The sequence below is a fragment of the Micromys minutus genome (assembly GCF_963924665.1).
Source record: "Micromys minutus genome assembly, chromosome: 11".
Taxonomy (NCBI): domain Eukaryota; kingdom Metazoa; phylum Chordata; class Mammalia; order Rodentia; family Muridae; genus Micromys; species Micromys minutus.
Genome location: NC_137980.1, coordinates 59001254 through 59016533, shown reverse-complemented (window position 1 = coordinate 59016533; position 15280 = coordinate 59001254). Strand labels below are relative to the sequence as shown.

The 15280-nt window shown below is 52.6% G+C and overlaps 1 protein-coding gene and 1 long non-coding RNA gene across 14 annotated transcripts in view; one reads left to right on the top strand and one right to left on the bottom strand.

Moving 5' to 3' along the window:
* KCNQ2 (potassium voltage-gated channel subfamily Q member 2) overlaps positions 1 to 8845 on the top strand; it is a gene marked incomplete at both ends in the record, with an annotated part of 57275 nt that extends 48430 nt beyond the window's left edge. For 6 of the 13 annotated variants that reach the window (XM_080925437.1, XM_080925438.1, XM_080925436.1 and 3 more), the window contains 2 exons: positions 2817 to 2940; positions 3441 to 4163. In XM_080925437.1, coding sequence (XP_080781563.1) covers positions 2817 to 2940; positions 3441 to 4163 — 847 coding nt within the window. Of the gene's footprint in view, positions 1 to 57; positions 166 to 2816; positions 2941 to 3428; positions 4164 to 8800 lie in introns of those variants that run through there. The other 7 variants (XM_080925428.1, XM_080925427.1, XM_080925429.1 and 4 more) reach the window with 4 other exon arrangements.
* A 962-nt stretch (positions 8846 to 9807) lies between these two features.
* LOC308427321 lies at positions 9808 to 13965 on the bottom strand. The gene is made up of 3 exons (XR_013975249.1): positions 13880 to 13965; positions 12234 to 12426; positions 9808 to 9935 (listed from the first exon to the last, which is right to left on the bottom strand). It is a non-coding gene; the product is annotated as an uncharacterized lncRNA (long non-coding RNA).
* Between the last annotated feature and the right edge of the window lie 1315 nt (positions 13966 to 15280).

Here is a 15280-nt window from a genome sequence, read left to right as displayed (position 1 = left end):
CCCTGAGTTGTTTATGATGTGTTTTGCTGGTGTCTCTCTTCTTGTTTACGCTGCCAGGATAGATATGATTGTGGGCCCCCCACCCCCTTCAACTCCCCGGCACAAGAAGTACCCTACCAAAGGACCCACGGCCCCTTCGAGAGAGTCACCCCAATACTCACCTAGGTTAGGATGCACTGCCTCCTCCCGCCCTGTCTGTGAATGGCCAGCCCCTTTGCTCTAGGCCGCATGATGGCAGCACCTCGCACTTTTCTTCCCACAAGGTTTTCTCTCTCTCTCTCTTTCTAAAGGGCATGTTAGGGAAAAGGCTACTTCCTCCTTGCCAGGGCTGGTAGGCAGTGCCTTGAGTCCTCCATCTACAGGGACTGCCTTTCCATGGATCTCCCCATGACATCTGCTAAGACCGCTCACACAGAGAACCTCAGTGGGTATGGCGCTGTGACCTCACCAGCTCAGGTCCTCATGTACATGGTCCCAACCTCGGCTCTGTGTAAATCAAAACGGATGGGGTTGCTTCCCTGGTCCCCTTCCTTAGACATCAGATGCACTTGCCTGAAGAATATTATAAAGCCTGGGGATGTCACTGAGAAGTAAAACAGTAGTCTGTACTTACCTAGCTCAGGGTAACATGGCAGATGTGTATAAGGCCCTAGGTTCAATCCCCATCATTGCCAGGGGCCGGGAATAAATGAGAAAAATCCCTGCAGTATTTCCAACACCATGATGGCTCTGCCATTTCTGGTGTAATTTCAAGTTGCCACCACTGTCATCGATGTCATTGGTAAGAAAGCCCACTTTACCCTGCCCTTCAGTTGATTGAAAGATGGCAGATTGGAGCCAGGAAACCGTCAAATGGCAATACCCAGCTCTGACGTGGTTAACACAGGCTTCAAGGTCTTCTGGCTACCCTGGGACCACTCATGGGATTCCCTGTCTCCCTCTGGCAGGCCTGATTCTCCAGGGAAAGTAAACCTCTCAGGCGCAGGCACAGGGAAGGCAGACAGACACTTGCCTGTCTGTCAGGTGGGGATAGGGGCTGGGAAGCCAGAGAATTTGGAAAATTGGAACTGTCAGGTAGAGCATCTGTCCACTCCTTGGGCCAGGGTTGTTCCTCGTGAAGTCAAAGGTCAATGTGATGAGCGTATCAGTTCATGAGAGAGGGACCAGGTAGGGAACAGCTCCTGGTCAGATGACTAAACTGAGTAGCCCATGACACTATCTGCCAATAAGACTGAGTTCCATTTAGTCCCTTGGGTCTTGTGGCCAGTTATGGCAGCTGGTCACCCAGGCCACAGGCTGGGAAAGCATCATACACCTCAGAACCCCCCTCAGCCTCCTCCTATGTTGCAGCTACAGACACAGGAAAGGTCTTAATCCAAGAGGTTAGAAGCATCTGGGGGATTAAATCTGATGCCTGACCCTGGGGGAAGGAGGTGGTACAAGATCCTTAGAGGACTCTTGCCTGGCTACCTTGAAGCAACGTGAGGCCCACCCTGAGACCCACCAAGCAGACAGCTCGTCATGTGGCAGGAGTGAAGGGGCTGTGCATCTGTGCCTGGGCCATGTGGACATTGGGACATCAGGGAACCTGTTCCCTTACCATTGCCACTGACATCTGCTTGGAGCCAGGTCCCTCCTGCCACCCCTCCCACCCCCTTTTGCATGAGCCCAGCATGAGCCCAGCGGAGCACGCAGAGGCTGCCCCTGGCTGATCAAGCCTGAACCCTTCTCTGGAGTTGCCACAAAAGCAGGCAGGGCACCCCAGTTTGTAGGAAGTAGAGAGGAGCCTGCTGACACGTACCTGCTGGAGTATGCTTTCTGTGTGAGCTACACGCTCAGCTGGAGGGCCCTCACTCAGGCATCCTCTGGGGTGCTCTTTATTTTTAAGTGGCCTGCAGATCCCAGCGCAGGCTCACACTCGTGACGCCAGCCCCAGCCCTAGCACTACATGCCCCCATCATGGCCCCATCACACGCTACGGATCTGCTGGTACCACACTGGGCAGAATGGAACCGGATCCTTCCCTTCTTGTCGGTATTACGGCATCTTCACTGATCGTCTCAGTTGGTCTTCTCATCTTGTCCAACACGTACAAGTGCGCACACGCACTCACATGGGTGTGAGTGTGCCCCACATTCGAGTAACATGCATCATCACACTGTGTGCCAATACCCCTCACCTCAATCCCACAAAGACCTGTTGGCAGCCCTCATCCCTCCCCTGGCTGTACTTTGGCAGCTCCTAATGTGGCCTTTGTTTCCTTCTCCCTTGTCCTGATGCATGGAGCTGATACTCCCACTGCCTTCCCGCTTCTGTCGTCCCTGTCATACCCGTCGGGGTCCAAGGAACTCCGTGGCACATTAATGTTGGAGTAAAGCTGTCTGGGAGTGGGGGTACTTGGGTGAAGACACAACCTCTTCTACTCTGGTCCCACCAACCACCTCTGATCTCCTGGGTCTCGGTTTGCTGTGAGACCAGTCAAGGCCTGGAAAGAGCTATGAAGCAGGACTGGTGAGGGTAGGACCACTCTAGGGAAGAGCGGGGAGTAGACCCTGGGGAGACATTTCCCTTTACTCCTTGTTAATGTGCCAGATCCCACGGGAATGGAACAGATAGGAAACAGGACCCAAGGTTTCAGGAGGTGGCCTGAGATCACGAGGCACCGATGTCCATCTGCCTGGCACCTACTGCCCCCCGGTCGGCAGGGCTTGGAGCTCAGATCTGGGGAGCTGTGGGTTAGCCCAGGAAGAAGGGGCAGGGGCCTGGTCACACCCTCTCAAACTCATACCTGGGGGCTGGGTCTCTATTCCTGCTAGAGTGGACCAGATTGTGGGGCGGGGCCCAACGATAACCGACAAGGACCGTACCAAAGGCCCGGCTGAGACGGAGCTGCCCGAAGACCCCAGCATGATGGGACGACTTGGGAAGGTGGAGAAACAGGTGGGAGAGGCTTGGGAGGGGAACAAAGACTCTGCTGTCTCTCGGTCTCATTTTGTTAGCCTGTGGTACCCGGGCAAAGGGTTGATGCAGCAGGGGCGGCCGTGCTGTGCCTGATTCCCTGTGAAACCCTACGATCCCGCAGCTCACCTCCTCGGAGTCAGTATCTGGAGATTAGAAATGCCTAGAGGGGTAACTGTTGATCATGATTTGTATTTGAGGGTCCGTTAGCAGGGGCAACCACTGCGGAACTTGCCAGAAGTCGTAAGTGGTCTACTCCCCACCCCACCCCCTGACACTTCTCTCTTTTCCTTGCCTAATGTCTGTCCCCACTCTCCTGGACATGGATCCTTAGGAGTCACCACAGGAGACCTTTCTAGGAGCCGGCATGAGCTCAGGCACACTGACCAGTAAGCTCAGGGTTAGAGCTGTCGGAGTCTTGGGTAGAAGGACAGCTCCTGGGTCTTCTCAAAAGCCCAGCCCAGCAGCTGCCATTCTTGCAGGTCTTGTCCATGGAGAAGAAGCTAGACTTCCTGGTGAGCATCTATACACAGAGAATGAGCATACCACCAGCAGAGACAGAGGCCTACTTTGGGGCCAAGGAGCCTGAGCCGGCACCACCCTACCACAGCCCGGAGGACAGCCGTGACCATGCAGACAAGCATGGCTGTATCATTAAGATCGTCCGCTCCACCAGCTCTACGGGCCAGAGGAACTACGCCGCGCCCCCATCCATACCCCCTGCCCAGTGTCCTCCATCCACCTCATGGCAACAGAGCCACCAGCGCCACGGCACCTCCCCTGTGGGAGACCATGGCTCACTGGTACGCATCCCGCCACCCCCTGCACACGAGCGGTCACTGTCTGCCTACGGCGGGGGCAACAGAGCCAGTACAGAGTTCTTGAGGCTGGAGGGCACCCCAGCCTGCAGGCCCTCTGAGGCTGCCCTGCGAGATAGCGACACATCCATCTCCATCCCTTCGGTGGACCACGAGGAGCTGGAGCGCTCCTTCAGCGGCTTCAGTATCTCCCAGTCCAAGGAAAACCTGGATGCCCTAGGCAGCTGTTACGCAGCCGTGGCGCCATGTGCCAAGGTCAGGCCCTACATTGCAGAGGGGGAGTCTGACACAGACTCAGACCTCTGCACACCATGTGGGCCACCCCCACGCTCTGCCACTGGTGAAGGCCCCTTTGGAGATGTGGCTTGGGCAGGTCCCAGGAAGTGAGCCTGGGTTGGGCTGCTGGCCCCACACCACACCCACTCTTGTTCGGTTTTAGAGCTCGAGTTCCAGGGCCTTTCCTAAAGTGACGGAGTGACGTAGAGTAGTGTGGGTTGTGAGGATGTTCGTGGGCTCTCGCTCTCAGGGTTCATGGGGAGCGGAGATGAGGCAGGGCTCCTTAGCACATACAGTAACACTTTATAGAAGCTCTTTTCCAACCAGGAGAGGGAGGTTGAGACTGGGCCCTGGAGGCCCTGGAAGCTACCTATGGCAGCAAAGCTAGCCCTGCCTAGTCTTCTTGGGGGACATGTTGCCCTGTGAGTGAGGAGGGACAGCATAATGGTTAGCGCCTGTGAGTGGGGGTGTAGCTGGGAGCAAGTCCACCGGAGGTTGTGGTGAGACAGGCCTGTCAGCAGCTGATAGCCAGTCCTGAGGCCCGTGGGTCTCTCAGTTTAGGCTGGAAGCTCAGGGGTATAGTAAGTCACTGAAAATCGCCCACTCTCACACTTGACTGCTTATCCCTCCATCCCTGACTGCCCCAGTAAAACATTACCAGGCCCACTGTTTGCGTGTGATTGGGTAATGCCCCCCCATCCCTGGGTAACCTAGCTAGAGAGCTGCCAACATCTTCCTCCCTCCTCCAGGTTATGGGAGCCATCCTTAGGTCAGGACCCTTTTCCTGGAGCCAAGGAAGGGGTGAGGCCTTAGGGACCAATTTGGAACTTAGAATCGATCCTTAGACTCTCCTGACTTCCACCTCTTAGGGGAAGACTCAGATCACAGCCTCTTCTGAAGGGGTTTCTTCAGCAGGTTCTAGCTGTCTCCTGTAGCCCAGGAGGAATGAGTTGATACTTCATGGCCTCTGCTCTTTCTTGGTGTGGCGCTGGCCTCCAGGCTGTGGCCAGCACTTCAAGAGAACCACCAGATAAGCAGACGAGTGTTGGCCTTAGCCAGGGCACCTCCTTGCCTGCTGCCCGCTTGGCTCTACAGAAGCAGGGCTAGTGACATGAAGTCTTCAAACTGCCAGCTCTTTCTGCAGGAGAGCGTGGCCTTTGAGCCTGGTCAAGGATCCTTCCCACGGAAGTTGGGCATCCAGTCATTTATCCACGAACAGGTCCCCGATCTGTGACCCCTGGGTGTTTGAGGAATGGGGAAACACTTTGTCCTCTACTCTGGTGAGGAATAATCTCTGCCCATCCTATGAGTGGGCATCTTGGACCATCTAGCAGCCAACTTTAGAGGGAGACATGGTAGAATAGAGCCCTCAGTTGTAGCCCCATAATACCTGGCCCAGAGGTGCCTGTCATTAAATAGTAACATTTTGGGGTAGGGGTCTCAACCCCACTTGCCCTCAGCTTTCCTGGTCACTGAGAGCAAATACTCTATATCATTCTTCTACCCTTTTGAAAAGCGTGTTCTGTTAGGGGTAGAGGCAGTGTGGGGTCGGGGCTATGGTCAGAAGGAGGTACTCCACCCCCGAGGAGAGCTTGAATCGTGTCTGTCAGGGACTTGGGTATTTGGAGAGCTGTGTCTGTCTGTTGTCTGCTGTAACCTATGGCCTCCCTGTCAGGGCTACTAGGACCTCACCTCTGGGTGCCTCTGCTAGGATCCTCGTTGGGAGCCTGCCTGTGTTTGTTCCAATACGTGCACATTGGTTCTCTAAGGCAGTGTTTCAGTCAGGAATTTCTTGGTGTGAGAGATGTCTTTCTATGTGGGGATGGCAGGTGATTTGGAATAGTTATACCTTCACAAGCCTTCTCTTGGTGAGTTGAGCCTGGGTCTGCACGCCTCCCTCTCTGTGTCTGGAGAGGAATAGTCTAGAGCAGAGGGACAAACATATCTGCCTGGACAGAGCAACAGCCAGAGCACTCCTCCCCTACACGGGCAGGTCGGAGCTCTCTCAGCTTCAGGGGGTGTTGGAGAGAGGTTTGCATCTGTCCTACATGTTCCATACAGTGACCTCATACATGACCTCAGATCCTGTCCCCAGGGTTGCCATGGCTACAAGAGCCTGTCTTACCCTGAACTGGAGTTTTGTGGGATGAAGACACATCCCCTTCCCAGAAACCCTGGACACACAGAATTTATCAGAAGTCCTCTGCAATGAGGAACACTGGTCAGGCCTGCAGTGTTGGCTACACAGGGGAAGGGAGTGTGTCTCAGAGGGTGACCCAGAAGCTCTGACGGGAGAGATGACAGCCCTTTCTTAGAGGACCCAGATCCAGGCTCAAATATCCACTGCCTTGGCATCCCCACCCGCAGAGAAGCAGGACAGGGTGGAGGCCACAGCTCCTACAAGAAATCTGTACTTTCTCGGGTCCACATGTGACCAAGTATGACAGAAAGCCAGCAGCTGCTCCATGGCAAAAATTTCCTCAGAAAACATTTGTCCCAACACCGTCCCTCTCATGCCCACCAGCACATGCCCATACACTAGACACACATGTACATGCATGAGGGTACACATGAGCTTACCACATTTTCATATGCACACATAAGTATAAATGCAGAGACACAAGTATACACACAACAGGTGTACTTTCAAACATATATTCCTTGTTATACACTTGCACGTGCAAGATCACACATAGTTTGTCAGATCACACATAACAGGTACACACACACATGAACACACATATGAACCTACAGGCTTAAAGGCTACATCCTATCCCACATTTGCACATACAGCAGATACCCACTTTTATACCTGAATATTCACATATATGAACATGTGTATGATAACCTGTATGTATAATGTATACACACACACACACACTTTTCTCTTTGGCTCTTCCTGATGGAAGCTGCCTGGACAGGGTGCACAGGAATGAATAGTGAATGCTATAACATGCTGAACGCTGACTGAGGTGGGAGCCCTGGTTATCTAGAACTTCTGAGCAAGAGTGGCAGAGTTCACCTGGTGACCACTGAATTCCCACACTGCCCTCTCCCTGGACTAAGTGGTGACTGTCTGCAGGTGCCAGGAGGCTGTGGCTGGGTCAGGGTGAAGGCAGTTCTAGTTCCTACTGAGGTCCTGATCAGTCTTTGCCTTGGGTTAAGTTTGGTACTGGCCATATCCCAGTACCCTCCTGTATACATGCCTGCCGCACCATGCCACGCCGTGACTGGTGTTTTCTGGCTTAATTTTCTGCCCCTTTCTATTGTGGCCTCATGTCCAACAGGGCCTGAATACCTGGGGTGAGGGTCCATCTGCTGTCTTGCCTGTGGTCTTGGCAGATCAAGTGTCCATTGAGGTCGTAAGCTCTTGGTTATGCTTTGACATTTAGGGGCCTCGCTGGAAATCCCCATTTAGAAGCTGGGGAATGAGTAGACACTCCAGGGGCCTCCTGGAGGAGACTCTCCTCAGATCCTCGCATAGGAGATAGACATCCAGGACCACCTTCCACCTTTAATTCGCTGGCTTAAGGTTCTTCCTCCCCTCAAGCTGGTGACTCCAGATTCAGAATGTGGAAGAGGGGGCCACCCTGCCTTCTGCCTCCCCTACTGGGTTTATCCTATATCAGGGGCACTGTGAAGAACACCCTTGCTTTTTGTAGAAAGAGTTGAGCTCAGAGATGTCTTCAGACGTGTCCCCCAAGCTAAGAACCTGGGACAGGGATGCTGTTCCAACACACGGCAGTGTGAGTCTTCCAGCTGTAAGCAGTGCTCAGAGTAGAGGCTAACGCACTTGCCCATGGCTCACACACCAACATCTTCGGCCTTTCCCTGAGGCCACACCCTCTTAGAATAAACATGAAAAACATTGAATAGTGGGGCCCACTGTTTGGGGCCTCAGAGGTGTCTGGCGAATCTTGTATCCCAACAGGGTAGGTTGAAGTTGAGAGTAGGTAATCTATACAGGGAACCGCTGAAGTCTAGGTAATCTATACAGGGTACCGCTGAAGTCCAGGTAATCTATACAGGGAACCGCTGAAGATGTGGCATCTGCTGCCCTGGAGCATAGAGGTCAGGCCTCTCCCCTGAGACCTCCCAGGGTGTAGGAAAGTCTGCAGGCAAGTCTGTCTGGCTGTCCTAGGCTCCTACTGTGCCCCAGCTGAACTAAGAAGACAAGACTTTAAGACATTAAGATGGATATGAAGATGTCTAGAGGAGACCCAGGTGCCTCTTCCTTCTGAGGAATCCTCACGCGTGTTCAACACATGCACTGGGGCCTAGGGGGCCCAGTGTCCCTGGAAGTGAACAAATCTGGGTCACAGTTTGCTGAATCTTGCCCGTCCATGAGGGGGCATGCCTCCAGCATGTGTTGGGAGACACCATTCAATGGGGTAGAGAAAAGGGGTTGCATGCTAGGAAGAAGGCCCACCAAACATCCAGAGGTTCCTGGGTTTTACGTTTGTTCAGAGCTCTGCCTTTGATGCTGGCCTTGGTGCCCTGGCTGACAAAGGATGCTGGGTCAATCCCGTGACCCATCCTGAAGTTCCCCTGGTATCTAACCCTCTGTCAGAGAAGGGATAGTCCCCAGGCCGTTTTGCTGGGACTCTCAGGCAGGAGTGCACATCGCTAATACCGCACATCCAGCTGGGACTGGTTCTTACAGACTTGTTGCCTTAATGTATGCTGAGGGGAATTCACCAAGGTCACCCCTGTCTCTGCCTGATACAGACACTGGACTCCACCTCCAGGTTCTGCTACTGGAGAGGAGTGGGGACATGATGAGCTGCCACTAGTAGTCCCACATGGAGGGGCTCAAAACTGTGATCCCCCCCTCGATGTCATCTGTCCTCCTAGGATGGCTCCATATGCAGTGCAGCGCACCCTGCGCTTCCAGGCCACACCCGCCCATTGCAGTCCTGTCCCCCAGCCGCAGCTGCGGCTGCAGCTTCCTCATCTGCGCTGTTGCCTTTGGCTGTCTTTGCACTTTTGTTCATGCTCCAAAGAATATTTCATAATGCCTTCATACTGATGTGCACCCTAACCATTTTGTACGGGCCACAGCGACTGGCCTTCTCCTTTGGGCCAGCGTGCCACCATCTGCTCACGGCGCTGTCTTCTAGGGATAGACGCCCAGGGAATGAACTCGTTTTCTAACGGACTAGCTGAGACGCTAACTTACTCAACATGAACAGGATGGCATTTGTGCTGTGTGGGCGGGCCGGTGCTGCTCGCGGGGAACTTTGGGGCAGAATCCTGCAGCTCGGATGCATGCAGATGGTTCTGGGAAGTTTTGCTGCCACAGGGCTAAGTTCAGATGCCCAGTGGAACTGGGCACTTAGTAAAACACAGTGATTCAACCTGGACTGCCTGGTCTCTTCATTTGCACGTGTCCCCTGGCTGCTGGGGACCTGGCTGGGGTCGGGGGGCACAACTACCCAGCACTTTGACATGGGGACTCTCACGTCCTAGCCTCTGGATGTGTTATGTTTTCCTGGAGCTGTTATCAGAGTTGTTAGAGTCAAAGCAAAGGTTGGGTCCTTTAAGTCTCAACAACCTAGGCTCAGCCACTCATCCACAGTAGGTTAACCAGTCAGGAAGGGATAGAAGCAGAAAAAGATTTATTCAGTGTGACCACATAGGGAAGATACAGAAATCTACACCGTATGCCAAAATCCTTTTCAGTGTCTTTCCATTAGGCCTAGGTTTAAATAGGGGGCAAGAGGTGTGTGTGACCAAGCAGTTTTGGTCAAAGTGTGGTCCCGCCCACCATTCTGTCAGCTCCAGCCTCTCCTGCAAGACGGTTTGGTAAGTTGTTATGATACATGAGATCAATTTCCTCCTCTGGTTGGTACCAGGCTTCAGGTTTTTCCTTCACGCAGCATCCTGGAGGAAATTCCAATGTCAGGGGTCCATTGTTTCAATGGTCTGATACCCAAAGGGGAGGACACAGGTGTACCCTCCTCATTCTCCTGAGACAGTCAAGAGACACCTTCAAATAGCCACAAACTTGAGGTTGTGAAATGCCAGACATCTGGTCTGAAACCAGTCTAACTCAGCACAAGCTTTCACCCCCAGTGAGCTCAGTCATCAGGTGTTGCAGTATATAAAAAATTATAGTTGATTTATCTCTTTACCAGCCCTGAGGTCTCAATCCTCAGGCCCAACCCTGAAACGGAGCCGCACACACCTCTGAAGCCTGGTCTGAGCCACCACAGCCAACTCTTTCATGCAACTCCCTTCCCTTGGCTGTTTACTACTGCCTGTTCTCTGCCTATGTCCTGGGGTATTTCTGTACCCCAAAATCCCACACAAGCACAACTCTACAGCCTGATAGCTTTTCATACAGGTTTATATGTTCAACTCTCAATCCACAAACCCTCTACACAACAAGATTACATCAAATAGACGAAGATACAAACTGCCCTTCATATAAGATGCTAGACCAATAAAATCCTTAATGTTCACAGCTATTTAACATCAGTCAATATCACCTGGGTCCAACTGATCCTTGGGAAACTCCATGCTGCCATAATGACCTTCATCCTCTGTACTCTGACCTCTCTGGAGCTCTGGGGGGGGGGCCCTCTCTACTTCCCTCGCCCCGCCCAGTCACTGGCTTTTCTTTATTTTACTAAGTAAAATGGGAAGGTTCAGTTGGAGTCATGTGACTAGGCAGCCCTTCTTGGGGAAGTGGAATTAACATTAAAATACAACAGCTTCAGGACAATCTATAATCCACAGGTGCTTCTGGTTTGGGACAAGCCATCCCCATACACTTCAACAGTGGGCTGGTTTTCAGAGTGACTTCCTGATCAATTTGACTGGTTGCTTGCACACGGCCTAAGCTCTGATGTCATCCTGGCTACTGTTCGTGAGTGCCTACCTGGTCATCTACTTTGACACCCCACCCCTCCTCTGGCTCCTGCCCTGAACCCTGGTTGCCTATCCTCTGGTTACCCTGATGTAAGGGGGAGGTACAGGGGTACTCTCCCAATCTGTTCACTGCCTGAAGGTGGGTAGAGCCTGCCTATGGTTCTGGCCTGTAAGTTTGGGGTTTTGTTCTCCTGACATCTGGAGTTGTCACCCCACAGGCTCTCTCTAGGCTTCTGGGGGCAGCTGAGCAGGAAGAGCAGCTGGACTTGGCTTGGTAGCTCCTGCAGGCAGTGGCTGTCCCTAGACAGATGCCAGAGCTGTTGGTGCATATAGACAAGACTTCCTACTTCTGCTTTGCAACATAGTATTCAGGAGGGGCCCAGGACATCTCCCAAAAGTCTATGGAGGCCATGTATTCCTAGCATATATTGTGTGGCCTACTGGGTGGGTGCTGGTGCAGCCTGTTTTTGAGCCATGATGATCACTCTGAGTTTGGGAACAGTTAAGTGGTCCCACTCAATTGGCTTTCACCTTTATGGGGATAGCCAGTGTCCTGTGCTCCTCTTTCTGGCCACGGTTACCTTGATCTCAGTGGTACCTGCCTCATTCTTCTGAGCCTAGAGGTGTCTGTGGAATTAGACTAGAAGCTAGGAGTTGGCTGTGATGGACAGAGAAGCCCACCCCAGGATATGAGGATCTGCTGTCTCGTTCCTTTTCTTTGTTTGACGTCCTCCTTCAGAGCACCACCTGCCTTAACATGACCACTGTAGTAAAGGCCAGTACATTTTCATTGCATCCAGAGGAATGGGAAATGGAATCTTCCTACTGGATGCCCCGTACCTGGTCAGAAGAAGGCCATTATTAAGAGAATGGGGACTCATACATCAGAGCCACATGGCTGGGTTAGATATTGTCTGGTCAGCAGTGACCACAGACCGAACTCTGGTTTCCTCAAGCATAGCCACACCTGCCCCAGGATCTCTGCAACCTGTTCCAGCCATGGCGCCCCTGTCCAGGCTTTCAGTGGTCTACCTGTCCTTGTAGGTAGTAGGCACGTGCATTCTGCAAAGTTCCTACTAAGATGGTCGTGCTGTGGGCACTCTGGGAGTATCCTCCATCCTCAACCTCACTAGGTAGTCACACCCTGTTACCTTACAGGCCCCTTAGATAGCTAAAGACCATTTAGGGTTTGGTGGCTTGGCAGTGGTAAAGAATAAGAAACAGACACCTAGACTGTCTTAGGGTTTTTCAGAGTCACAGAACATATGGAGTCTCTCTGTATTAAGGAAATTTATTGTGATGACTTACAGTCCGTAGTCCAACTAACCCAACAATGGGCAGCTGTGGGTGGGAAGTCCAAGAATCTAGCAGCTGCTCAGTCCCACGAGGCTGGTTGTTTCAGCTGGTCTTCTGTAGATGGGGTTCCAACAGAGGTGCTGGTGAGTCAGCGCAAACTGTGAAGAAGAGCGAGTCTTCATCTCCCAGTGTCCCTTATACAGGCCTGCAGCAGAAGGTGTGGTCAGATCAAAGCTGTGCACCGCCATGCCTGAATCTGGAACTCGCTCTGTCCCAGGCTGACCTCGAACTCAGAGATCTCTGCCTCAGACTCCTGGGATTAAAGGTGTGCGACACCTTGCCTGGGCCTGAGCTTTTCACGGCCACTACGCCTCAGTATCTCCATGTCAAGATCCAGGTCAGAAACCTGTCTCCCAGCCTCATGATCTGGATCACAGGTGAGCCCTCCAACAGTGCACGGTAGCTCATTCCAGAGGTAATCAGGTTGACAACTGGGAAGAGCCATCACATAGACTGAGCCTGGGCCTGTGTTATATAAGGGCTCCCGTGGTCAGGTGACATCAAGAGATGCTCTTCTTAGGGAAGCAGTGAGCGTGGACGTTTATGAGCAGTGTGTAGGTACAGAGGGACATCCAAGGCCCTAAGCATCTGGCTTTGGAGGAGAAACCATCACATCTTTACACTGTCTCTGCCTAGGGCATTTCCTGTCCCTCAACCCATATATAGCCACCAAGTCTATTTCCGCTACCACTGATTTTCTCCTGACACCGCACCTCCCTCCTGTCTCCTGTCCATGGTCAAGTTTAGCAGAGAGACCTCATCTAGAGTTGAGTGGACAACTGCCTCAGACGGCCTTTCAGTGGTCACACCAATATCCCCAGGTCTGCAGGGACATACGGGTGTTTGTGAACCTTTGTACACAAAGCAAACATCTATGCAAAATAAACTATGACCCCCAAACTCACTGAGACCCCTAGGTACTTGCCTATCACCTTGGAAGGAGGGGTCCCTCATGAGAAGGCACATTCACGGAGGCTAAGTGGGGTTTGAAGGACCCAGGGTGTGTTGCAGGCCAGAAGGGATGTAATACAGTGTTTATAACTGCCAGTGTACAGGGAAGGAAATGTCCCTCCAGAGGCTGTGAGGGACACTGGGAGTCACCTGTCTAGAGACAGCTGGAGAATGATTTCCTAGGGCTACTATGGGACAGGCCAATTGCAGGAATAAATATCCTGGATGACTTTGAATGTTGGAGTTGAGGCAATGCCCAGAAAGGCCACCAGGTGGCAGTGCTGACCAGAAGACGCCTACCACCAGTCACATAAGATCCCAAAGTGCTCTGAACAGACAAATCCTGTCTCCCGGAACTTGCCTCTCAGGAGGTCAGACAGAGCACAGCTGCCCACTCCTGCCTTTCTCAACCAGGCTGACAAGGCTTGGGTAGCCACACCCGTCAGTTGGAGCGCAGGAGCCAGAGGCAGGCCTGGGAGTCTCCAGCTATGTAATTGTAGTAGACTGCGGAAGGTCTTGAAGTATGGCAGATCCTGGATGATGTGGGACTTAAACTTGGATCCTTGGAATCAATGTGGGCCTGAGCCAACAAATGTCCAGTGCTCAGGGGAGGCAAATTTACCCCAGGGGTCTGTTGCCACACTTACCATGGGGATCTCACATCGGGGAGTTACAGAGCCTTTTCTGGGGCGTTCTCTCTTGCTATCCTCAGGATTTGGCTCCAGCTTCTTAAGTAGATCCGAGATGGAGAGAGGACAGAGCTGAGGGAATCTTAGGGGTTTTGCTCCCTAGGACCTAAGAGGCTTTTGTTGTTGTTGCTTTTAAAATTATCTCCTGGTGTTCCGTAAGTGCCTGAAAACACACACACTCCTGTCCATATCCCCCTATCAGCTTGAACCTCAGCCAGAGCTGTTATCTCTGTACCCATCTCTGATTCCGTGCCCTCCCATGACGCCAGCACATATGACTCACAAAGTACATAGAACAAGGGGGCCCGAAGCACGAATCTGTCCATTCAGGGCCTCGGAAACTGAAGTCAGGCATTGGGACGATAATGTCCTAGACAAGAGCCATCAGGACTCCTGAAGTCCCCTGAGGGAAGCCCTCTTTGGCCTTAAGTAGCTGTGTCAGGTATGTGCACCCTGTGCAAGAGAGAGCAGCAGGCTGCCTAAGATACTGAATGGGCTTCCTCAGGAACAAATCCTGGGCACCCCAGGTCAACAGTGCCCCTGTGGACTTTGCATGCAGACGCCACTTCAACCCGGATTTGCTGGTACAGGTTGGTGCTGACCATCTACACCAAGTTCTATGTCATTTCCTTCTGGCATTATCTGGCTGCCCGCCCACCTGGCTGGGTTCCCATCTTCCCCTTAGGGAGGGGTCCAGACCCAGCTTCTTCTTTCTGTCCTCACTCACAATGTCCTCTTTCCTGCAAACTGACCTCAAATCGTGCTGCCTTCTCCAAGCATGCACTGCAGGCTTTTCAAGCACTGTGCTCCCAGAGGTAACCTCTCTCAAGCGTGGTTGCTCTTGTCTTCTCTCAAATGGCCTCTTCCCGTGATCCTGTCCCTGTAAGTGGGCTCAGATCCTGGCATTCAGGGTTGGTTGCTAGGGAGATTCTGGACACCTCTGAGTCCTCAATAATCCCTTCCCAGTTACAGCTGCATCTGCTGTTACAAGGTGAAATGGAAAACCAAAGTTCCAGGTTCAGTTCTCAGCACCACATACACGAAGTTGGAGAGAGAGAGAGAGAGAGAGAGAGAGAGAGAGAGAGAGAGAGAGAGAGAGAGAGAGAGAGAGACGAGCTGTCTAGGCTGACTGTGGCCGGGGCATCGATAAAGCATCTGCTGCGTCACTCCCTGGCAATGACTGAACTGGCTTTAGCTGCTGCCTGGCATTTTCTGCCCAATGTGTGACCAGCCGATGGCCTTGGGACTTTTGTCAGTGGGCCTGTGTGGCTTGGCCTGTCTACTGATTTCATGTGTCATTGTTCTGACTCTCCGTTATCATTCGGATAGGAAGGAGGCCAAGAGCCCTTAGAAGGCCAC